Source organism: Protobothrops mucrosquamatus, unplaced genomic scaffold (genome assembly GCF_001527695.2).
Source record: "Protobothrops mucrosquamatus isolate PMUCROS unplaced genomic scaffold, P.Mucros_1.0 scaffold957, whole genome shotgun sequence".
Lineage (NCBI taxonomy): Eukaryota > Metazoa > Chordata > Lepidosauria > Squamata > Viperidae > Protobothrops > Protobothrops mucrosquamatus.
In genome coordinates, this window is record NW_015387201.1 from 164106 (window position 1) to 189336 (window position 25231).

Consider the following 25231-nt stretch of genomic DNA (forward strand, 5'->3'; position numbering starts at 1 on the left):
GATGACTGGCATTCCTGTTTGCGTTATCTCCACCTTCAGGATCTTAACAGAGAAAAAGAAATGTAAGATATGTAAGAAGCCTCTATTAAACCAGGGGAAAGGGGTGTGCTGACATCATCCCTTGCTCTCTGCCTTAATTTATTATTTTTTTTATCCAGCCTTTATTACTCTGCAAGTAACTCAAAGAAGCAGACATACATAATACTCTTTCCTCCTCTTGTTTTTTTAATGTAGGTATCTATACTTGTGCCTGACTTTTTTTGGGGGGGGCAGGGGGGCAGCTAAGCTTGGTCCCCTCTGAAACCCAAATTCTGCAGAGTTGAAAAAAATGCAAAGCTTAAGTCTAAGTTCTGCACAAGCCCAATTTCTGCGCAGAGAGCCAGTTTGGTCTAGCGGTGAAGAAACCAGGTTAGAAAGTGGGAGATCGTGAGTTCGAGTCCCCACCTTAGCCATGAAAGCTGGCTGAGTGACTTTGGGCAAGTCCCCCTCCCTCCCTCCCATCCCATCCCACCTCACAGGGTTATGATTGTGGGGAAAATAGAAGGAGGGAGGTGTGTTGGACATGTTCACCACCTTGAATTATCGGTAAAAAAAATAATAAAAGGCGGGATACAAATGAATAAAGAGATAAAATGACAAGCTCTTCAAATTTCTGTTTCGTTTCTCTTCTAAGTGCCCTGATTCTATCCCAAGCCGTGCTGGTTGCGTTTTGTCTGGCTGTTGTTTTGAGCTCCCAAATGGCAGGTCTGCTGGCTTAGTACATACAGGGTGAATCAAATAGATCGAGCTTCTAATCTTGGTTCATTGGGCAGCAAGCTTCTTCCGGAGAGATCATGAGATAGGCGAGGGGATTTTTAAGAGAACTGATGCGAAAGTTAATGGCTTATGAAAAAGTACACACCAGAGAGAATATTAATGAGCTGTTACCAGGAGCGGCGCAAAAGCCAAGAGCATGTTATATCTAAAATAAACACGATTGGGAAGATGTGGACTCTTTTTTTTTCTCTCGCCAGGGTTCCAGATGGTGGGGTTGTTCTTTTTTTTTTTAAATGCGGTCTTATTTGATTTCAATGGATTTTATTCTCAGCTAGCTACTTCTAGGACTGCGATGAGGTCCCAAGGTTTTTTTTCTTTCCAATATTTCACTGGGGAGTTAAACTCCCAACTGTATTTTTAAAAACAGAGCGCTAACAACTTTGCGAGTAACAAAATGTAGGGTTTGTGTCGGAGGGGTGGCCAAAATTTTTCTGAGGATAATTTATTTATTTATTTATTTATTGAATTTATATACCGCCCTATCTCCCTTACGGGACTCAGGGCGGTGAACAGGCAATAATAAAAACCACGATAAATATACACAAATTTCTGTTCTAAAATCAAATTAAATAACAGGCCTGCTCTAAAAATACCCCATACAAAACCCCACTAAAACATAATCAAACTACGCCAGGCCGGCCCTAGGCTTCAGCATTTCCCAAGGCATCCACCACAGCCTGCATTCATTGAGAGCAGGGGTCTTCAAACTGGGCCCTTTTATGACTTGTGGACTTCAACTCCCAGAATTCCTCAGATCCCTGGCTGAGAGATTCCAGAAGGGTCCTCTGTGCATGCTCAGAAGCTGTTTGCTCTTATCCGAGGCTCAGTGGTGGCATTAAAAAGTCCCAGAATTCAATAGGAATTATTTTAAAACGTGGCATCTGCTTTAAGATCATATGAGAGTAAAAAAAAAAAGGGGGTCTTTTGACCAAACAGTGGATTTAGCATGAATCATTTATTTGTGTTTCCAAAACGTGAAAGTCTGCAATGCCAAAAGAAACGCTGAATAAAAATCCTGGTGATATGTACATATATATTTTAATGAGCAAGATGTTTGATCAACAGAAACTACAATAGGCTGAAAAGCAGCCAAGCGCTATAGGTAAACATTATTTAGATTATGTCATTAAAGAGAGCTGATTCACATCTATCCATATGGGTACAAGGTGTTGACTAGGCCTCGTCTTACGAAACTGGAGATGACCTGAATTTCTTAGCTAATAGAAATTCTTACTAGCTCCTATTATCAGCCTGCTCCAGGTTCCCACCAGTTTTATCTCAACCCTGTTGACACCTCTGTTTCTGTTCTTTAAATGTGTATTTTATCAGATTTTTCCCAGGGGAAAGGGAAACCGCTTAAATTTCTTCCAGCATTCCTTCCACCTTCACTTAGAAAAATATGGAAATGTTTCTAGTCCTCGTGAAACATGCATTTCTGGGAAATGTCGAATGAAATTGCTGGTGCCAAATTGCACGCAAGCAGGTGATGAGTGAGTAAGGAAGGAAGGTATGTGTCTTCTTCTCTGTCACAGATCGCAGTCTCTACATTGAAAAAAAAAAATACTGTGAAGGGTTAATAATGTTGGCTTAGTGAATTAAGCCATTAATCATTTGGAACAGGAGAGACATTTCCCAACTGAAGTATGTAGCAGAGACGATGCCTCCAGATAACTGAATCTAATCCCTGCTGAGAAGCACTGATGATGTTACCTAGTTTGGTAATGAAACGTCTGCAAGGAAACCAGTAAGCTCAGAGAGCACCAAGGACCCCACAGAAAAACACTTACCACTTTCATAAGAAATTGCAAGAAATGTACTCTTCATAGTTTTGATTGCCAGCTGCTTGTGCTATTCATTCTCTGGAGCAGTTTTTTCCCCCACAATGTAGCATTTTTGTCAAAAGAAAAAAAAAAGGAAAAAAGAAGTTACTTTAACCAAATAAACCATCATTTTTGGAAAAAACTAAAGGGAAAAGCAAAGACTACAGAAAGGAGCAGAGCTTAAAGACATTTTTGCCCAAGCTGATACCTGCGCAGGAAGTGTCTTGCAACACAAGAAACTGGCAAAAAGTCAGAGCTGTTTGTCGCACCGTTTTTGTTTTCGGTTGGCAATTACAATCCTCCTGAGCAACCGAGGGCCAAGCATGTCCAAATATCCTTGGCTGACAACTGAAATGGATTATTCCTCTCCTGTTTCATTCGCTCCTAGTCGTTGAGAAATTGGACATGTGAATATCACGAGATGAGGACAATGAGAACGAGAGAAGAGGCAGCTGTGTTAACTTAATGCTATTGTTTAATTTTAACTCCTGATTAAGGCCGTTTATTTTACACCCACGTTCTGCCACCTCTTGATGAGAGGGGCTTGACATAAATCTAATAAGATCCCAGAATAACCAAGTTGGAAGGGACCTTGGAGGTTATCTAGTCCAACCCCCTTGCTCAAGCAGGCGACCCAATACCATTTCGGACAAATGGCTGTCCAGTCTCTTCTTAAAAACCTCCAGTGGTGGAGCACCCACAACTTCTGGAGGCAAGCCGTTCCACTGGTTAATTGTCCTCGCTGTCAGGAAGTTTCTCCTTAGTTCTTGGTTGCTTCTCTCCTTGGTTAGTTTCTTCTCGTCCCGCCTTCTGGTGGAGAATAGCTTGACCCCTTTGCAGTTTCCTTCTTCTGCAAAATAGCCAGGAATGTGCACCTGATGTGGATGAAGGCAGGCCCAGTGTCGGAAGAAGAGAGAAAAGAAACGTAGCGTTATTCAGCTTGAAACACGTTAGACGATCAAATGGACCCTTTAGGGGGAAAAAAATGAGAGGCCCGCCTTTTCTGAGATGTTTCAAATATTTTTGACTTTCTACTGCTCTGGGGTTTTTTTTTTTTTTCTCCAGAACTGTCCCTGAGGCCCTCTGTGATGGTGGAGGGAAATGATCTTTATCGGCGAGCTCTTGAATGGAAACGGAATTTAAGCAATTTTGCAAGATCAGGGGCACCTGTCATCTACTGGATCCCCTGCATGGATGCCCCTGTGACTATGTAGGGCAGGTGGGGAGGGCAGCTAACCACCAGGTTGCAAGAACACACAAGCCAGCGGTTAGAAGGACCCTATTATAGGTAGCCCTCAACCGCCACAATTGGGCCCCAAATTTCTGTTGCCATGGGTTGCCCCTCCCAACCTGGAGAATCCTACCTGGAAAAAAAAAAAGAAGATTAGGAGTCTTCTGTGCTTGGAGATCTGTAGAAGAGGATAGCACAAAATTGCCATGTGGCCTCCATGCTTCCCTGCTCAAAACCAAAGGAAGGTCTCAAATCGTTGTGAGAGCTTTTTCAGAGTGGAGGGGGAACCATCGTCCTCAATTACCCTGCAGAGAGGGAGGGAAGCTGAAAGACACTACAAGAGAAAGATGAAAAAAAACGTTCTGGAGCATCTCAAGAAGAGGCAAGGAAAACAGAAACCTCTTTTAGAGGGGAGGAGAATGTTGGAGACTGCCGGAGGGATTTCGACACAACTTTTGTTTGCTCAGTGTGACCTAGCAACAATTTATCGGCTTTTACGTAACACATACAACCTTTTTTAGCCCAGCTGTGGTAGATGCCAGTCATGGTGACCTAAGAACTTATTCAAATCTGAAAATATCTAAAGGACATCTACGTATATGAGCAAAGGAGTTGGCTGGGCTGGTTATGACCAAGAAAGTCTGCAAATATTTGCATTTTTTTTTTTAAAAAGCACATTTTGCTTATTAATTGTAATAACAGCCTGCCGGAGCTATTTGTATGCAGAAGCCATGTCACTGATGGTAGAGGCTGTTCCAGCTATATAATTAGGATCTTTTATAGCCTCATCCAAAGTCTGCAATTATTCCCTGGAGCTAATCTCATTGGTCCAGTCTCTGGGATGAAATGTCCGAGCAGACCAGCCAGCAAAGTTAAACAATCATTAGTTGCTTTTGGTATGATGGACATCTGTCTGCAAAAGGCCTGGAACAATTTGAAGAAAGGAACTCTTGTCAAAGCCAACGCACGAGGCTGTTGCTGCCAGAGTACGCGGTTGGTTCCCACATGACTCTGCATCCTGACGAAAAGCAGCCAACGTGGTTTCCAAACCCATGATCTATGGCAGTGTGTTTCTCAGCTTTGTCAACTTTAAGATGGGCGGACTACAACTCTCAGAACGGTGGCTGAGGAATTCTGGGAGTTGAAGTCCATCCGCCTTAAAGCTGACAAAGTTGAGAAATATTGCTTTAGGAAGCCAACTAGGACTGTATGATCTGTAATTCAGATCGCCAATATTATACACACACACACATACACAAAAGCAAGATCTTCTATGGCGTTTCTCCTCCTTCCAGCCCATTCTCAACCCCAAAGATAACAAATTCAAGCGTGCTAAGGTGGCCAATTTTATTTACCGACAAGATCAAGAAACAGAAATGAATGAACGGAAAAGCAATTTTTCCAATCCAGCTGGAAGCCTTCTCTGCATGTTTGGGGGAAAAAAAAGGGAGCAACAGATACCGTTCGGCCTCAAAGCGTTCTAGAGGTATAAAACCGGAATTCTATTTGGGGTTAAAACCTCCCATGTGGATCCAGATGGCTTTTTTCATAATGGCCTCAGACGCACAGGTGGACCTTCCGCCCGGGAAGATTTTCAACTTGGAGTTTCTTTGGTCACGATCCGGCCCATGAAATAGACGCCGTAAACTTCCTTGACGTCACCTTTCACAATCAGTGTGGCCGATCCGGTTATGGGTTGATTGGGCTGTGGGACAACACAAAGGAGGGCCTGAATTGGGGGGGGGGCTTCTGAAGGTTAAATCCCCTGGACTCTTTAAAACAGTGCGCTGTCAACCGTGACAAGTTTAAGATAGGTGGACGTCAACTCCCAGAATCCCCTAATGTGGGAATTGAAATCCACCCACCCGTCTGAAGCTTGCCAAGGTTGAGAATGGGATGCCAAGACTTTAAAGTATGTAAAGCAGCATTCCAGTATTTGAGAGAGGCTGCCACAAAAAGGAGAGGGTCACTTATTTTCCAAAACATCTGAAGGCAGGACAAGAAGCAACGGGTGGAAACTCATCAAGGAGAGAAGCAACCTGAAATTAAGGAGAAACTTCCTAACAGGGAGGACAATTAACCAGTGGAACCGCTTGCCACCAGAAGTTGTGGCTTCTCCATCACTGGAGGTTTTGAAGAAGAGACTGGACACCCACTCGTCTGAAATGGTCCTGCTTCAGCAAGGGGGTGGACTAGATAGAAGACTCCCAAGTCCTTCCCAGCTCTATTCTGATTGAAGGGAAGGAGAATGCCAGCGATTAACCTCACTCAAACCGACTTTGAAGTGTGTCAACCTACATCTGAGCCAGCAGGGGGCACCCAGGAAACAATGATGGATTTTGTCTGCCCACGTTCCACCATGCCTTTGACGGGGTCCAGGCTGAATCCTTTCAGCTGCAAAAGTTGCAGACTTTCCCAGGTGAATTCAACATTCTGGAAAAAGAAAAGGAAAAAAAAGAAAAGGGGGAAACCTCAATCAACCAATCCCTGAAATAGGGTCACAAGTCACTTTTGCCTTTATCACTGCGGTCGCTGAACAAACTGTTACAAGTCGAGGACTGGATGTAACGCCATACGTAATAAAGGATCCTCCATCTGAAACGGGAAAATAAAAGATCCTTAATCTGAAACGGGAAAATTAAGATTCTTTTTTCCCCCCCAGGATGTCTTCATCCCGGGATGCTGCAACTGTTGTAAATACAGGCCGGTTTCCAACAGGCTGAATTTTGATCGCCTGACTGTGGGGATGTTGCGACGGTTGTAAGTGTGAGGACTGATCCTAAGTCCCCCCCCCCCTTTTAAAAACCCTGTTGTAAGTTCAAATGCTCATTAAACAAACGGTTGCATGTTGAGGACTGCCTGGATTGCATCCCAAACCTTTAAGGCGGAAGACGGCAAAGGATTTTCTCCCCCATCCTCTTCTATTTTTGATCACGTCCCCTCCTGAACCCCACAATTAGCTTTGATAAATGCTCGCCCCCGCCCCCCAAGACTGCCGCACCTTCTTTGATGCAAACTGAGCGGTCCGAATGGCTCCGACTTTCAACTCCCGCACTGCTGGGATAACCATAGTCTCTGACTGTACACACTTCAGGCTGACGAGGATGGAGTTGGTAGCTTTCTCAGCTTCTGCAGAGAGGCAATTTTAGTCCATCAGTGATGGGAGGAGGAGGAGGAGGAGGAGGAGGAGGAGGNACCCCCCACCGACCTGTACGCTCTCACAGAGTGGGTCTCCTCAGGGTACCGTCGGCCAGACAGTGCCGGCTGGCGACCCCAAGGGGGAGGGCCTTCTCTGTGGGAGCTCCCACCCTCTGGAACGAACTGCCCCCAGAGATCAGGGTGATTCCTGATCTCCCTTCCTTCCGCCGCGCCCTCAAGACGTGGTTGTTCCAGCTAGCGGGACTGGCCTAGGGGATTTTATAGGGGTTTTAATTACTTTTAAATTGGACATTCTCAAATATTTCGTTTTAATTAAATTTTAACTAGGTGTAATATGTTAGCTTTTTATCATTTGTCAGCCGCCCTGAGTCCGAAAGGAGAAGGGCGGGATATAAATGCAATTAATAATAATAATAATAAAAAAAAGCAGCATTCCAGTATTTGAGAGAGGCTGCCACAAAAAGGAGAGGGTCAACTTATTTTCCAAAACACCTGAAGGCAGGACAAGAAGCAACGAGTGGAAACTAATCAAGGAGAGAAGCAACCTGAAATTAAGGAGAAACTTCCTAACAGGGAGGACAATTAGCCAGTGGAACCGCTTGCCACCAGAAGTTGTGGGTTCTCCATCACTGGAGGTTTTGAAGAAGAGACTGGACATCCACTCGTCTGAAATGGTCCTGCTTCAGCAAGGGGGTGGACTAGATAGAAGACCCCCGTGGTTCTTCCCAGCTCTATTCTGATTGAAGGGAAGGAGAATGCCAGCGATTAATCTCACTCAAACCGACTTTGAAGTGTGTCAACCTACATCTGAGCCAGCAGGGGGCACCCAGGAAACAATGATGGATTTTGTCTGCCCACGTTCCACCATGCCTTTGACGGGATCCAAGCTGAATCCTTTCAGCTGCAAAAGTTGCAGACTTTCCCAGGTGAATTCAACATTCTGGAAAAAGAAAAGAAAAAAAATAGGTGAAAACCAATCCCTGAAATAGGGTCACAAGTCACTTTTGCCTTTATCACTGCGGTCGCTGAACAAACTGTTACAAGTCGAGGACTGGATGTAACGCCATACGTAATAAAGGATCCTCCATCTGAAACGGGAAAATAAAAGATCCTTAATCTGAAACGGGAAAATTAAGATTCTTTTTCCCCCCCCAGGATGTCTTCATCCCAGGATGCTGCAACTGTTGTAAATACAGGCCGGTTTCCAACAGGCTGAATTTTGATCGCCTGACTGTGGGGATGTTGCGACGGTTGTAAGTGTGAGGACTGATCCTAAGTCCCTCCCCTTTTAAAAACCCTGTTGTAAGTTCAAATGCTCATTAAACAAACGGTTGCATGTTGAGGACTGCCTGGATTCCATCCCAACCTTTAAGGCGGAAGACGGCAAAGGATTTTCTCCCCCATCCTCTTCTATTTTTGATCACGTCCCCTCCTGAACCCCACAATTAGCTTTGATAAACGCTCGCCCCTGCCCCCCAAGACTGTCCGCACCTTCTTTGATGCAAACTGAGCGGTCCGAATGGCTCCGACTTTCAACTCCCGCACTGCTGGGATAACCATAGTCTCTGACTGTACACACTTCAGGCTGACGAGGATGGAGTTGGTAGCTTTCTCAGCTTCTGCAGAGAGGCAATTTTAGTCCATCAGTGATGGGAGGAGGAGGAGGAGGAGGAGGAGGAGGAGGAGGAGGAGGAGGAACAGGTCAGATTAAAAAAAAAACCAGGTAGCTCGGAAAAGATCTCTTAGGTATCCTCAGTATTCCTTCCCATCCACTGCCTGCCGGACCCGAACTTTCCCCCCTGCAGTTTCCAAGCCAAACATAAACTGAGTTTAGCCCTCTTTAGGCTGCATCACCTGCTTTGGAGGCCTCTTCGCTGATGGAGGTTAGCACAGCCAGCGATTCAAAGGGGACGTCCAAGGGCTCGCCACCTTCCACGTACATGATGTGGTTCCTCGCTGCCCCCTTCAGCTGGATCACCCGGATAATCTCCTGCAAACAGCTTGAGGTTTCTAAAAAGGCCTCTCCATCACCTTCCTATAGTATCCCAATCAGCTTCCCAAGCTGGAGGAATCTTTGAAGGAAAAGAAGGCTTAGATCCTACTCCTTTTAAAATAACATTTTTTTCAATCTTGGGGAACTGTAAGATGCGTGGACTGCAACTCCCAGAATTCCTCAGCCAGGGATTCTGAACGATGAAGTTCACACATTTTAAAGTTCCCAAGGTTGAGAACAGTTGTAGAGGGTCAGAAATCCCTGAAAACACACCTATATATCTCATTCCTCAGCCCCTGGGTCACTTGGAGGTCATCTAAGGAGAGAGTCTGAGCACTTTCATCCAACCTAACTAGAACACACCAGGCTAGGAAAAAGCCAATCTCATCACTCTGAAATTGGAAAGTCTGTGGAATCTAAGGAGAATATTTTCCTCTGCCCACGTCATCAGCTTTCCTTTTATGTCACACCGTCTTCATTACCTTTCTGAACGCAGGAACGCTCTCTGATTAAGTCCACTCCCCGGGGGAGGGGGATAATGCAGCCGATCCTAAACTGAGCTCACCTTATCAAAAAGCAAGATTTGGATGCGGTCGGAGTAATACAAGCTTTCGTGGTCAGGGCTAAAGGTGACGGTGAACTCTTGAGACTTTCCCACCCCGATGAAGCCCTGCATTGGGAAGATGCTGAAGACACTGAGGCCGCTGTAATTTTGTGTACCTGGGAAAGGGATTGGTTAAAAAAAAAAGGGTCAGCGGGAAAGAGACTGTGTCCTTCCCACAGCAGTGCTGAAAATACAAGAACAGGAAAACCAGGATATTAACCCGTTGAGCCCAAGGAAAAACACTTAGGACTCAAGCAGTCAGGAAACTAAACCCATCCCTCTTAAATATCCATTATTTAATAATAATAATAATAATAATAATAATAATAATAATAATAATAATAATAATAATAATAATAATAATAATAATAGTAGTAGTAGTAGTAGTAGTAGTAGTAGTAGTAGTAGTAGTAGTAGTAGTAGTAGTAAAGTTGGAAGGGACCTTGAAGGTCATCTAGTCCAACCCCCTGCTCAGGCAGGAAACCCTTATTTATTTGCACTGTTCGTTATTTCAGATGGATGTATTGGATGTATGGATGTATAGACAGACAGACAGACAGACAGACAGACAGACAGACAGACAGACAGACAGGAAGATAGATAGGTAGACAGACAGACAGACAGGAAGATAGATAGGTAGACAGACAGACAGACAGGCAGGCAGGCAGGCAGGCAGACAGACAAGATAGATAGACAGACAGACAGACAGACAGACAGACAGACAGACAGACAGATATTATTGCCATCTTTTTTTCCATGAAATTTCTCCTGCCACCCCAAAAGAGCTGTAATAAAAATAATCTACCATGATACTCCATGTAACTGGAACATGTATCCCTCTGGAGAATTTGTTGAAATATGAGCCGTAACCATGCCACGACATAACCCACATCTAGCACAAAATGGGGCCAGTCTCTTACCAACTACATGCGTTTCTCTTGGAATGTTAAGGAACGGCGGAAACGTCTGCAGCTCTCGATATCTGTCCGGAGAAAGAGAATCCAGGACGATAGAATATTTCAAGGCCAAAGGAGAAATGTTCTCGATCTGTAAAAGAATCCATAAAATTACCGCAAATTTTCAGCTATTTTTTTTTTCTAGGTAAAGAGTGCAGATGCTGTTGGCCTTTGGTAAAAACATGGAATAATGATGATGATGATGATGATGATGTAACAATTGTATTGGGAAGGGAAACTACCTGAAAATCCCAAGGGCAGATTTGAGAAGCTAATAAAAAAAATATCCTGGATAACAGCAGTGACAAATTTCTTCCTGGTGTTGCTAAGAAAATAACACAGGTGTCTCCACAAAAATAGCAGTTGAGCAGGCGCCCCAGAATCACAACACTGAAAATGGTGTTTTGAAAGCACTGGGTAGCTTCAGATGTCATACATATTTGCCAGCTGCACCACAAGAATTCTGCAAAATGAATCACGATTGTCCTTCCGAGAAGACTCGACTCAGTGGAAGAAGGATGACTGGGTTTTCCCGCCTGACACTTCGCCTTAATAGGTTGTGTAAAGTTTGGCGTTGTTCAATCACCATTTGTGGCTCAGCATCTTAATAAGGGGTATATTCATGGCTTAAAAAACAACAGGGTGAACCCCAAGAGTCACTGATTTTACAGGTAAATCCTCGTCTTACGGCCACAACTGAGCCCAAAGTTTTTGCTGTAAATCAAGGGCGACCTGCATTCAGAGACACTAGCTAATCTGATGAGAAAAATGGAATTTTTCTGTTCAGTTTCTTAGCCGCTCATTAAAAGTTGGCTTACCACATGGTGCCATTTCCCTACTGCTTGCAAACAATCACGGTAACACCCCCCCACACTGATTTGGCCTGGCTTGCAAAACGACAACAGGACAACGTTCTGACTTCCTCGGAAAGGAATCTCTTAAGGCGGTACCTTGAAGACAGAGGTGGTGGTTTCCTTGGAGACTACATAGCCCATATTCAACACATCTTCTTCCAGCGAACACGCAATGGACGTGATGACTCCCCGGCCGGTCAGTGTGAGCGTCAGGGTGGCTTTGTCAGTTCGTATCTCAAGGATTTCAAAATACTGGGAAGAGAAATTTCACGGGAGGAGCGGGGAATGGACGAAATAGCCAGTGAAACACCGTATGGATCAGTGTTTCTCAAATTTCTCCACTTTAAGAGGTGTGGACTTCAACTCCCAGAATTCCCCAGCCGGCTTCTGGGAGTTGAAGTCCACCCCTCTTAAAGTGGAGAAGCTTGAGAAACACCTGCTATAAAACATTAAAAGTGTGACAGGGGAACAAAGTAACTCACCGATTTGCTCTCCTCCGGACAGAAGGAAAGGACCAGCTCCCGGGATTCCCCTTCTCCAAGTGAACAAATCGGATTGGCCAGCAGAAACGGTCCGAAGGGATCGAGTAGGGAATATCCCAGCTGAAAAATTTAGTTCAAAGAACCCACAGCACGAAGAGAAACAGCTAATTCCTAACCTCGGACCACGTACGCAGACAAGCCTCTGAATGCTTTTCCTCCAAGTTGGGTTTTAGGAACGGAAAGCTGAGTTTGCATCTTTCCTTTTATTTTTTTTCCTCCTCCCTCCCCATCCTCTTTCCTTGCGTGATGTGGCTTTTGAACTGTAAACCTATAGGTAAAGTTTTTTTTTTCTTTTCTCAAAGTTACTTTTTCTAAATCTTTCTGGTTAAAAAAAAAACCAACTCAACAAATTATTCTTTTTTTAAAAGAAGAAAAACCGTCTAGTGGGAAAGATGGTGGAGCATCAGAGACGATAGTTCAATTAAAAGGATACCACCAAGTGTTCTTTGGATATATTCTGGATCTCTACTTCTTTCTTGATTCTATGCCCTGTGTGAAGAGACAACCCGGGTTAATAAAGCCAATAGAGGACAATTTTAAAAGAAGGACAACGTCAAGGAGCCATTTTTACATTGGTCTAGAAAAAATATAAAATCTAAAGAAAGAATTTTTACAAACCAACTTTGGGAAACCTGCAGCCTAACCGCCTGCTGTTGGCCTACAATTCAAAGCTTTTGCTATTGGTATTTCTGGAAATTACTAAGTGTGTGTGTGTGTGTATTTGTGTTTCTGTTTGTAGATACTACACCTTTGGCCTGCCCTATACAAACTCTTGTGTTGCTCCAATATTCCAAAATGAGCTTATAAGGCCATTGACAAGACTTGTGGCTCTCCACCAGGAAGCATCAAGGTTTATGAATTAAATTCTGCCAAGGAGAGGGGGGGGGGGAAAGAGGATCCAAAAAGAGGATTTCGTACCGACTGCAATGTCCCCGAAGTTGAAAAAAGTTCTCCCGTTGTTTGAAGTTACCACCACGACAGGGGCGACAGACGGACAATGCAGCTCCAAGTACAAAGTATTGTAAGGACTGTGGAGAGAAAATACATTTCAGTTCAAAACAGGCTCCTGGTTTTTCAACAGGAAGGATAACGGCTCACAAACACCGCAAGATCGCCGGAAGGTTTATTAATTCAGCAAAAATAGCTGATCAAAAGGCCAACTCTGGTCTTGAGAGAAGATTCTGAACTCAGAGAAAATTAAAAACAGGCTTCTGCGGCCTCCTATGGCGGGGTGGCACAGAGATGGGGTTGCTCGGTGCCCGAAGAGCCCACCATTTGCCTTTTGATTAATTTTAACGGCATTCAATTATCCGTGTGCCCTTTTAAAATTTTAATTTTTACACTCTTTCATGTAAAAATCCTTTATTGTACACCACCTAAGACGGGCAGTTCAAACATGTGAGATATAGGTAATATACATATATATATATATATATATATTAGCCAACCAGAAAGCGGCACGGTCTCGTTGAGGAATGAAGCCGGGCGAAAAGAAAGAACACCTCTACTAAATCTGGGCCTGTCACTGAAACCCGGTTTAAATCGGAGCAAAGCAAGGCGGCTCCCTTAATTACATGGGGATGCAAATGGAAGGGTGTGTCCACTGCAAGCAAGAGGCAGACGCTATGCGGATTTCATCAGCCAGGGATGTAGCCAAAGCAGCAGACTTTCAAACTCAGCACCTCCCGCGCTAGTGCAGTGGTGGAGCATCCCTCGGTCTCCGGATTCTGCGCACGGCGTACCTGAAGTTCATGTTTTCGGCCCCTCTCTTCTCGTCGATGTCTCCGCTCGCCACGAGGCAGGGTATGATGTACTTATCAAAACGGCTGGGGTAGCTGCGGGCTAGGTTCAAATGGGCCGCAATGTACTCTTCAGAGCTGGAGGGGGGAGAAGCCAAGCAACATTTGGTCAGCCCCCAAGGAGACCCACGTGGCACAGCCAACTCCTTGGGGTGGGGGGGTCAAGGCAAATCCTTAGCAGAGTGAACGTCCCTGAGATGTTCTCTGCTGCAGAGGTTGTCGAGCTTCCATGTCCAGGAGCAGCCTATCTCTAAATATCAATGGTAGGGTAGGGTGTGGGGGAGAGAGCCAGAGGCAAGAGACGGTTAGGCTTCACCTCTTCGGCATCAAATCCTTTAAGAGAATTTTTGGAAATAATTTCCTTATCGTGAATCTGAAGAAGAATGGAGAAGGAAGGAAGGAAGGAAGGAAGGAAGGAAGGAAGGAAGGAAGGAAGGAAGGAAGGAAGGAAGGAACAGATTCAAAAGGGTGATCTGAAGGGATCCGGTTCATCCTGTGGCCAGATAAGGGGGGGAGGAGGTCACCTGGGAGAGGACCATCTTGGATTTGCATGTCTAAAGTGGGGCCAAATTGTAGCCCCGAAGTCGGGCAAAGAGGACTAAGTGTTGGCCAGAAAGCAGACTTTGCATCCTCACTCTGTGGAGATGTCTTCTGGGTTGGGGGCTTCGAAGGGCTTGACGGGGCTCTTGTCCTTGGAGGGCTCAGCCAGGAAGGAGATGCTGCCTGTCTTCTTCCCATCTTTCCGTCCCAACATGGCTGCCTCCTCCTTCTTCCTCTGCCACCGAGAGAAGAGCAGACGGGAAGGTCAAGGCCTTCGGTCCCAATGGCAGCAAACCACGCATAGCTCTAGAGCTTCCCCTGGTTCCTGGTCCTGCTTCTGGAGAGGAAACTGAGCAACTGGGACCACCGGGTTTTTTTCAGTGTAGATTGAGAAAAGTTCCCAGCTCCTCCAACTCCATCTCCTTCCCTTCCTTCCCTCCCTTCCCCTCCCTCCCTCTCTCCTTCCCTTCCTTTCCCTTCCCTCTCTCCCTCCTTTCCTTCCTTTCCTCCCTCCCCTTCCCTCCCTCTCCCCTTTCCTCTCTCCTTCCTTCCCTTCCCTTCCTTTCCCTCTCTTTCTTTCCCTTCCCTTCTGTTCTCTCCTTTCTCCTTCCTTCCTTTTTCCTTGTTTTTCTCTCCTCTCCTCTCCTCTCCTTCCTTTCCATTGTGGCCATTCTGTGACTCTCTTAATTATACTATTGGCCTTTATTGCTTTTACTGGGGGTTAAATGAAATAAGTATTTACACTACTGTGATGAATTGCTGGTCTCTCATCTTTGCACAAGATCCCCTTCCTCGCTCTTCAAATCCAGCTCACCTGGATTTAGATTGTGTGTGTTTGTGTGTGTTTGCACCTTTGCTTCTCCAAGTTGTGGCCCTTTCCTTGGCCAGAAGGAACTAACAGGAAGTGACCTGCACCACTCTTCTGTTTACCTGTATTTCCAATTCTCGGGCTCTTTTCTCCATCTGAGCTTTGATTTCGGCATTCTGACACGATATGTTGACTGCCTCTTCCCTGATCAATTGATCGGGCAGCGCTGGGTGGAAGGAGACATCAAGCAGGCATTTCTGGACATCAGAAGTGGACAGAAGAGAAAGAAAGAAAGAAAGAAAGAAAGAAAGAAAGAAAGAAAGAAAGAAAGAAAGAAAGAAAGAAAGAAAGAAAGAAAGAAAGAAAGAAAGAAAGAAAGAAAGAAAGAGGGAGAAACAACTCACAAAAAGCAGAAACGACCAAGGACACAAAACCTGTAAACCAGGCAGGAAATGAAACGGCTGCAGCCCACAAAAACATGTAATTCTTCTCTTAGCTTCCAACGAGATTTGCAAAAGCCCCAACGAAGAGGGAAGAAATACATCTGTCTGCTAATTTTTAGGCTGACTTGATGAGAGACTGGACAGCCCTTTGTCTGAAATGGATATAGGGTTTCCTGCCTGAGCAGGGGGCTGGACTAGATGACCTCCAAAGGTTCCTTCCAACTTTATTATTATTATTATTATTATTACATGGCGTTTAGTTTGCATCGGTAGGAATTACAGCCCAAAGCAAAAAAGCTCACAGAGCTGGTTGGGATGCTGGGGTTGGTGATATCTTATTTAAACATGGTCGGAGTTTACCTTCCCGGGCAGGACAGTCCCCACGCATGGGATGATGATGATGGGAGAGTCTTCGGGCACGAGGAACTGGAAGGAAGTGGGTCCAACCGGGGCGATGTCCCCCTCGCCGATTCGCGGCATGGTGTGAGTGAAGTGGCTGATCCTCTCGTGAGGGTTGATGATGAAGAGGGTGGCGGCCGACACGTCGTCCAGAGCCGTGGCCGGAAACTGGACGAAGGAGTGGGAAAGCACAAGGGGCGGGTGGACGCCGACAGCCTTGCAGGACAGCTTGAACTCCCTAAAATTGGAAAAAAACGGGACTGAAATGTTTCCGGGTCACCGCCGTACTCTTTTCCAAGAAGCGGCGTGACAGAGTGGGCAGTTTGTCACCCCCTTCTGCGAACGTTTTTCATAATTGTTTTGTTTTAAATATTATCCCCCGAATAAGACAGCATCGCTTTTGAAAATGATGACAGTAATTGGCAGTTGTTTGGGCTGTTCTTGGTTTGTTTTCCCCTGTTTCAACACTGTTTTTGTCTTCCTTGTCTGCAGAGTGATTAGTGGCTCGGGTGGGTTGTGTAAAAACCAACCAGGAATTGTCTCCAAACAACACACAGATCCCTATTTGGATGTTATTCTAGAGTTTAAACTGGAGGTGTAAAAACCAAGCCAGCAACAAATTATGGTTTCCAACTGGGACTTTGCCTCCTACAACGAACTGTGGTTTATGCACTGACTCGCATTTCAACCTCGTGGGAAGCCAACGAAATCAAACTAGAATAGAATAGAATAGAATAGAATAGAATAGAATAGAATAGAATAGAATAGAATAGAATAGAATAGAATAGGAATAGGAGTAAAATAGAATAGAATAGAGTAGAATAGAAATAGAAATAAATTAATAAGGAATAGAATAGAATAGAATAGAATAGAATAGAATAGAATAGAATAGAATAGAATAGAATAGGAATAGGAATAGGAATAGGAAATAGGAGTAGAATAGAATAGAATAGAGTAGGATAGAAATAGAAATAAATTAATAAGGAATAGAATAGAATAGAATAGAATAGAATAGAATAGAATAGAATAGAATAACAGAGTTGGAAGGGACCTTGGAGGTCTTCTAGTCCAACCCCCTGCTCAGGCAGGAAACCCTATACCATTTTAGACTACCTCCTTAGGTTTTAACTGTATGGTTTTGATTGCCACATTTTATGGGAAACCATTTTATTGTTGAATGGTGTGATAAACAGATATCCTTATCTATAGAAGCGTCTGGGCTTTTGGAGAGGAAGGGCCATCTACTGATAAAATAAAGCAAATAAGAATAACTTAGCACAACGTGAGACTTGAGCCACTGAAAATCAAAAACCTGCTGATAGCGAGGTCAGTGTCTTCAAAGACCCTGAATCCAGGTGAACAAAAGTGCTGCGTTTGCATCATATTCAAATAAATAAATCACAGAATGGAAGGGCAGGGCAGGAAATGATAGCAGAGGTCATTTAGCCCAACCCCCGACCCCATGCCAGAAGCTAACTATGGAGTCCTCTGTTCTAGCTAGGGCTAGCTGAACCTCCAGTGGATCTCATCCCAATTCAGGGATTCCCCAAAATCGCTTTGGCCAGTGACATCGCAGAATTGGCCACGGAAACCTAGGCATACCTGTTGATCTCGGTCTTGCAAATCAGTTCAAAACTGTAAACTTTCGCCTTTTTGGCTTTGAAGATGACATCCAGGCTCAAGCTTTCCAGAGGCAGGAGTATTCCAAACCCATCATTGGGCTGAACTTCTATAAACTTTCCAAATTAGAAGGGGAAAAAAAAATGACCAAGGAAAAAGTATTAGAAAATGGACAATCTTTTTTCTTTTTTCTTTAAAAAAGGAACATCCTATCATTTCTAATGTATCAATTATAGACATTTTACCCTATCAAAAGGGTTGTTTTAAACTTGGTTCTCGGAATTCTTATACGTTTAGTGAGATTACAAAGCAAAAAAGGAAAGGCCTTGACTATTGTATTGACTATGGACATCTGCTGCCCACCCCCACCCCCCATTCTACACAAGCCAAGCTACTAGTCCTCATGGCTATTTAGATTTGCTTTAAAGCTCCTTTCCACGAGAAGTTAAAAACGTCAGAAATTATGACGGATCAACACTAGGAACGCCATCCTAGGACAAGAAGCAATTTTTTTTTACCTTTGGCAGTTCAACAAAACCAAACTCCTGGGGGAGAATTGCTTTGTTGGTGAGTGTGATTGTTGTCCGAACGGCTTCGTAGATAGAGCAGTATCCAAAATCCACTTCGGCTGGGCTGATCTCTAGATCCGAAGTGGTCAGGATGGCGTGCATGGTGAATTCAACCGGCTTGCTCTAAAAACCAGGAAATGAGGCCGAGCGGCGAAATGATCGGAATGTTACATTTGAACAGGGGTAAAGAATCCTGGTTTGTCCAGAAAGAGACAGGACCTGGCTTGTGCTTACAGAGCAAAAAGCCAAGTTTGGCCTGGCTGACCTGTTCGGAAACAATGATCGTCATGGGGGCTTCCAGAACTCGCGTCCTCTCGTCAAAGTACTTCTTGGCATCTTTCGAAAGGGAGATTCTGAAAAAGAAAGGAATGGGGGGGGGGGTTCCAGGCTGAAGGGAGTTGCTAAAGCAGAGGGTGGGCAACTATGGCCCCTTTCATGAACTGTGGACCTGAATTCCTGAGCCACACCCATGCGCCATGAATCCCACATTGTGGTTTGATTTCAGCCCATCCAAAGTCATTTGCCTGTCAGAGCCTCCCACTTGTGGAATTAAGAGAACTAGCAATCCTGGTTTATTTAACATCCCACAGCCAAGCAAAGAGTCGTGTGACAGAAAAAGGGGCAGCCTATCACTTGAATAAGTAGAAGTAAAGAAATAAATGGAGGAATGGAACCTTCCATTTTACAACCTGCAAATAATTCGGGGTTACGTATTTTCAGGTAACCCCTTCCCATCCAAACAACTACAATACGGGAGATTTTTTTTTTTCTCCCTCTCTTTCTTTTGTCTTTTTTTTGCAGCACAAATTATTAGTCTGACGGAGCGGCAAAGCAGGTTTTTTAAGCTTCGATTCCGCGCGGGGATGCCAACACAAGGCTTTCATTGCTTTTTCTCTGCTTTTAAACACCAGGAAATCCTTCTGCCAGCCTGTGATATTAAATAGGAGCCGACGATAAGCCGATGCTGTATTGACTACTTTTTTTTTTTAAAGACCAAGAGATTGCTCTGCGTTCAGGACAGTAATTTTTGGCTATAAATAGAACTTAAAGTTGCACAGTAAATCAGGATGCGAGCTTCCGAGGTCCCAGCTGTAGTTAGCTAAGGCACCCATCGCGGGCAATCTGTTCCTCTTGACGTTGATGTGGATTAATTAGCAGCCATTCTGAGTCACCTTCGGTGGGAGCGCGGTGCCGCACGGATGAAGCCCTGCTGGGGCCCCCCCCCAATGTCTTGGCACCTCCACTCACCCCTCAACTGTTCCCACTCAAGTGGACAGAAAAGGATTTGCTGCTCAAATCCACACACATTCTAACAGCTCTCCAAAAGGAGAGTTTCACTCAGCCACGTGAATAAAAAAGGCACTCGGAAGTTAAAGCGGGACCTACCGATTCCTTACCTTGGCAGGAACTTCAACTGGACGCTGAAGGAAGACTGGGCTTGGATATAGCCTGTTTTGGGCAGCAACTCCACGTAGCTAGCTAGCTCCTTGCAAACTTCAAACTTTAGGCGTAAGGCGCTGGTCGCTCTGCAGAGAGAGGAAGGCAAGAGAGCAGAGAGGACATTGACTTACCACCACAATCGAGGCCAAAAATTTATGTTGCTAAGTGAGACACTGGCGCAGTGAAGCTGAATTTCAAACCCTCGGAATCCAGGGTGAGATGAATCCAGAAACAATCACTCTTGTCTTTTTAATCGTATCTTTCCTCCCGGGGAGGGTGGAAAGATAGAAACACTCCAGCAAAATCTGTCTCATAACTCAGCTATTTGTCACTCTTGGAAGCTGAATTTTGGAGATAACATCTGCATTCCCTTCCAACTGTGAAAAAAAAAATAATCTTGGCAGGGTTGAAGGTCTAGTAAGGCACTGAGAATAGGTATGGGTTCCAAGAGACCGTTGTTTTAAAAAAAACACACACACAAAGGAAACGAAGGAGAAGAGGATAATCTAGCATACGTTTTTTAAAAAAGCCAATCCTATTTTTGCTCGCATTCAAAATAGAACGTCGAACGGCGAGGATGAAAAGGAAATTAAAAATAGCAGGGCTTCAGAACATCTTGCTAGCTGAAGCTGCAGACTGAGAGAAAGGTGGGAATTGGCGCGTGCCGGCAAAAAGACGGCAACACTTTTCGGAAAAAGCAAACACTGCGGGCGCACGGGGTCTTGTCTTCCGAAACCCAGCCCCGTTTGTAACCTTACAATTCCTGGCAGTTCTGTTAAAAGCATGCTTCTTTCAAGCAGCCTAACATTACACACCTGTCCTTCAAAATTTAAAAAAAAAATGGCACGGTGTTGGGCTAGACCTGTATTACACACTGCTCACCTGCTCTGGACCACGATGCAGTCCTGGTAAAGTCGATCATACATGCAGATTTTCAGGTCAACTGTGGGATTGCACACCCGGACCGGCACGGCCATTGAGACGGCGACGACCCCAATCTGCAACTAAAGATAAATCTGTGAAAACTCAAAAGGGTCCAGAGATGTCGACTCTGGCATGTTTTTTATAAAAAGCACCATCCCAATTTCATGCTTGCCGTGGTTCTTACCAATAAACAACTCTTTCATTTTTCTTTCATAACCTGCTTGTGGATAATTAGCTCCCAGGGCTAATACCACGTTTGTTTTAAGTTCTTTTCCTTAGCTTAAGGAAATGTGGATGCTATTTTCCTGAGCCTCACTCTGCACTGCAGTGCAAATTAAGGGGAGTGCAGATGCTCACTGATATATTTATGATTTTGTAAGGTGCGTTTAATCCAACCTTTACCACTTTGTAAGTAAGGTGGAGAATGTCTGTGGAGATTCTCAATCATCTAGGCCATCGTTGTTTCAAAGGTGCTTTTTAACGTATCTGCAGCAGGGGAGGGGGAGAGAAATTAATCCCACTACTCACTGGTTTGCAATCTGGGTTCTCAAAGATAATCTCCAAGTCAGCCTGGATGGTCCCAGGAACCACAGGTGTGAAAATAATCTGAAGTTTGACAGAGCTGAAGGGCCCAATATCGCCCTTGGTTACCTGGAAACAATCATCAAAGACGGTTGCTGGAAGTTAAGTAGTTCTGTTTATTGATAACTTTCAGCAAGGGCTCTTTTTAAAAGATGTTTAAGTGGTTTTATTCTACCGTTTTCTTATTGCGAACTCAAGAGTGGAAAAATAGAATAACAGAATAGCAGAGTTGGGTGGGAGCTTAGAGGTCTTCTAGTCCAACCCACTGCTTGGGAAACTATGGCCGGCTTAGGAATTCTGGGAGTTGAAGTCCACAGGCCGTAAAGGGGCCCTAGTTGCCCACCCTGCCCTAGACCATTCCAGACAAAGGGCTGCCCAACCTCTTCTTGAAAACCTCCAATGTTGGGGCAGCCACAACTTCTGGAGGAAAACTATCCCACCAGTTAATGGTTCTCACGATCAGGAAATTTCTCCTTCGTTCTAGGTGGGCTCTCTCCGCCCTTGTGACTGCCCACTTGGAAATCACGCAACCTCGGTCCATCCACGCGGGCCACCTTCGCTCAAAGGCAGATCAAACAAGTTCTCCATTGTTTTGTTACCTTGCCCAATTTTAGTTCGCAGATCTCTTCCGGGGGGTCTTCCAGGGGGCTGGCATCTGGAGAAACGGGTGGGATTTCTCCAGCAATGTCCATCTCAAAGGCTGCCTGCGGCTCTTGAAAACGGAAACACAGGAGAATCAGAGACATTACATCCATCACAGGGCTCTGCCTATCAGAAAAATCCTTGCACGGCCCAGTGGTCCATACGCTTACTTATTGTAATAGATATACATGTAGACCTCAACTTACAACAGTTCATTCAGTGACCATTCAAAGTTACAACAGCACTGAAAAAAGTGATTTTTCATCGCTTATGACCATTGTAGCATCCCCATGGGGTCTCTCTCTCTCTCTCTCTCTCTCTCTCTCTCTCTCTCACTCTGTCTCGCTCTCCCTCCCTCCCTCTCTCTCTCTCTCCCTCGCTTTCTGCTCTTGGTCTGCCAGTCCTCTTCCCCCACTCTCTTTCTTTCTCTCTCTCTCTTTTTTCTCTCTCTCTTTTTCTCTTTCTCTTTCTTTCTTTCTCTCTCTCTCTCTCTCACTCACTCTGTCTCTCTCTCCCTCCCTCTCCCTCTCTTTCTGCCCTTGGTCTGCCAGTCCTCTTCCCCCACTCTCTTTCTTTCTCTCTCTCTCTCTTTTCTCTCTCTTTTTCTCTTTCTCTTTCTTTCTTTCTCTCTTTCTCTCTCTCTCTCTCTCTCATTCACTCTGTCTCTCTCTCCCTCCCTCCCTCTCCCTCTCTTTCTGCCCTTGGTCTGCCAGTCCTCTTCCCCCACTCTTTCTTTCTCTCTCTCTCTTTCCTCTCTCTCTCTTTTCTCTCTCTCTCTTTCTCTCTCTCTCTCTCTCTCTCTCTCTCTCTCTCTCTCTCTCTCTCTCTCTCTCTCTCTCTCTCTCTCTCTCTCTCTCTCTCTTGAAAGGTGCGTGTTCAGAGAGGAAGCCCCATACCATTTGTGGTGGTCACAGTGGCATCACTATGTAGCTTCTCCAACAGGGGAGTGTTTGGAGTAACTTCTTCCGAGTGGGACAGAGACACGGCGTCAGTTCCTATACTGTAGCTGCTTTTCTCCGTGCTGAATAATTCACCCACAACAGGGTTGACCTAATCGGAATATGGGAAGGATGGGCAGCTTTGTTGAAAAAGTCCAATTCCAATTATTTTCCCAGATGGACCCTCAACGTTTGAGGCCATGCATCTCCAGACCGAATTGCACTTCCCATCGTGATGACAGAAGATGATTCCTTGAGATCCACCAGCATCGGCTAAATGTTTCGTGTCCCAGAACGGACATTTTTAGGGGGGGTCAAAAAAACCCACCACACGCCAGAATATCTCCTTACCTTGGCAATATTTGCCAGCTGGTTAGGAAACGGCACGTGGTAAAAAAATAGATGGGAAAAAAATTAGAATGCAGTTCATAAGCTGTACCAAGCCATCACTTAGTTATTTATGGTTTATTAAGAAGCCACAAATGCTTGGATGTGCAAATAAAAGTACGCTAAACCCAACAAGCCAAATTACGGTTGAGCATGTTGCATAAACCAAGCAAAAAAACCCTGCATGGACTGAAGGGGCGAAAAAGTAAATGAAAAATTTGGGATTTCACATCACTTCAAACTTCAAGCATCTTCTCTTACTGCCTAGATTCCTGAATCTTAACAAAGAAACCGCAGCAAAACTTTTGCTGCTTCTGATTCCAAAGTTCAGGAAACAGACCGCCTCAGGAAATCTGTTTCACCATTTCTATTCTAAATTATTTCCGTTCTTCTCTTCCCACCGATCCCTTCAGACTTTGGCTTCACTGCAAGCCTCAGGATGGGGATGTTCCATTTAAGGAGCTGAGAGTGGCACCCTTTCTGGTCAAAATAATAAAATTAAAGGCACCTTTATTTAGTTGGAGCAAAGTTGCAAGGACTGACTTTTTGGAATGAGCTCCCAAGCAGGCTGAAAGGACCTTGAAATTGGTCCTTTTGGGGTGGGGTGGAGAAGGAAAATGACTACTGCTGGCTATTTTTAGATGGACTGATGAACGGAAGAGGTTAATGCAGATTTACCGGCTTCTCGGTGGAAGGTAGCGGCGTCGTGGTGTGCGGAGCCTTGGTGTCACCTAATTTTCGGAGCTGGAACCGTGTCCCCAAGGCCCCGTCATTCATCAAGGTGATGGTCCGTGAAATGGTCTCCCCAACCACATGCATGCCAAAATATATGAGCTCTTTATCCAGGGACAGCTGAAAAAAAGAGAAAGGGGAAGGCGTGGACAGGGAAATAATTTAATTTAACGCCACAGGGGCAATCAGGTCAGGTCAGCGAAGGAGCACAAGTGCTTCTGCATCGCTGCAAGACGTCCTCGAGTTACATCCATTTGCTTAGCAGCTATTAAAAGTTACGACATGACTAATAACCGGCCCTCACACTTACGACCCACAGCATCCCCATGGTCCTGTGATCAAAATTTGGGCGTTTGGCTATAGATCGGTATTTATGATGTTCCAGGATCGCCAACAAGATCGCCAACGTCCGATAACGGATACGGCAGAAGAAGAAGAAGAAGAAGAAGAAGAAGAAGAAGAAGGAGGAGGAGGAGGAGGAGGAGGAGGAGGAGGGGAGGAGGAGGAGGAGGGTGGGAAGTTATGTCTCCAGATGTGTGTGCAAGACACACAAATGCACACAGACACACACCTCTCATGGGGAAATAGTTAAGGTGCTGGACTTAGAGAGGACAAATGGGCTTGCTGAATCAAACTCTGCCAGTTATTCTACCTCAGCCCCAGTCCACCTCGCAGGGTGTTGTGGGTTCAAAACTGGAGGAGAGAGGGTCTCACCCGGAGTCCCTGAGGGAAAGGCCAGATAAAAATCTAACAAAGAAATAAAATAACACTGAAAGAGAGAGAAAATGAAGCTTCTGCCCATTCTCTGTATTCATTTATTCTTTCGCTCGCCTTCGCTTTTAAATACATTAAAAGGGAATTTCCTGCCATGTGTGACAAAGGATTTAAACGTCTCTGGGTTTATTTAGCACAAGGTTTGCCATCCAAATCAAAAGATGTATCCCTACGCTTGCTAGAGTGTCATTTCACGGCTGCCTCCTCCAAACATACAGCGCTGGCTACAGAGTAAGTGATTTGTAGATTTAATTCAAGGAAAAAAACCGGGCAGTTTATTTATTGAAACGCTGCTAGGCCACTGTGCCTTTGAATTCTCCCAGATCTTCCTGCTTCTCCTCTTTTCCTGCTAGCATTTTTTTCCCCTTTGCTCCTCTATATAGTATACACCAAAGCAGGTAAAAAATTTTCCTCTCCTGATCCTAAGGCAAAATCTGGACCTACCACGCATTTCTTGGTTGAGCACTTCAGGGGGATGGAAAAGGATCCAGTCTGGGATAAAAAGGTGACTTCTCCTTCAAGATCTTCATTTATCTGAAAGAAAACCAGCAGATACTTTTAGGGGGGGGGGGTGCTGCAATGGCCGTTGAGTGTGACAAACGGTCACAAGTTCCTTTTTCCAATGCTGCTGTAACTTTGAACGGTCGCCAAATTGGATA

The 25231-nt window shown here is 44.9% G+C and overlaps 1 protein-coding gene across 1 annotated transcript in view; it reads right to left on the minus strand.

Moving 5' to 3' along the window:
* Window positions 1–5436: 5436 nt before the first annotated feature.
* Window positions 5437–25231, minus strand: part of CFAP74 (cilia and flagella associated protein 74) — a 31151-nt gene continuing 11356 nt past the window's right edge. Inside the window, exons 13-38 of the mRNA XM_015819598.1 lie at window positions 25017–25106; window positions 23745–23918; window positions 22638–22791; window positions 21699–21811; window positions 21046–21168; window positions 20476–20597; window positions 19551–19679; window positions 18419–18506; window positions 18103–18276; window positions 17567–17700; window positions 15926–16202; window positions 15245–15379; window positions 14410–14549; window positions 13718–13852; window positions 12894–13003; window positions 12409–12464; window positions 11916–12035; window positions 11530–11685; window positions 10544–10670; window positions 9585–9739; window positions 8881–9016; window positions 8518–8645; window positions 7828–7966; window positions 6869–6996; window positions 6166–6300; window positions 5437–5572 (exon numbers count right to left, since the gene is read on the minus strand). Coding sequence (XP_015675084.1) covers window positions 5462–5572; window positions 6166–6300; window positions 6869–6996; window positions 7828–7966; window positions 8518–8645; window positions 8881–9016; window positions 9585–9739; window positions 10544–10670; window positions 11530–11685; window positions 11916–12035; window positions 12409–12464; window positions 12894–13003; window positions 13718–13852; window positions 14410–14549; window positions 15245–15379; window positions 15926–16202; window positions 17567–17700; window positions 18103–18276; window positions 18419–18506; window positions 19551–19679; window positions 20476–20597; window positions 21046–21168; window positions 21699–21811; window positions 22638–22791; window positions 23745–23918; window positions 25017–25106 — 3489 coding nt within the window. The 3' untranslated portion in view covers window positions 5437–5461. The remainder of the gene's footprint in view (window positions 5573–6165; window positions 6301–6868; window positions 6997–7827; window positions 7967–8517; window positions 8646–8880; window positions 9017–9584; window positions 9740–10543; window positions 10671–11529; window positions 11686–11915; window positions 12036–12408; window positions 12465–12893; window positions 13004–13717; window positions 13853–14409; window positions 14550–15244; window positions 15380–15925; window positions 16203–17566; window positions 17701–18102; window positions 18277–18418; window positions 18507–19550; window positions 19680–20475; window positions 20598–21045; window positions 21169–21698; window positions 21812–22637; window positions 22792–23744; window positions 23919–25016; window positions 25107–25231) is intronic.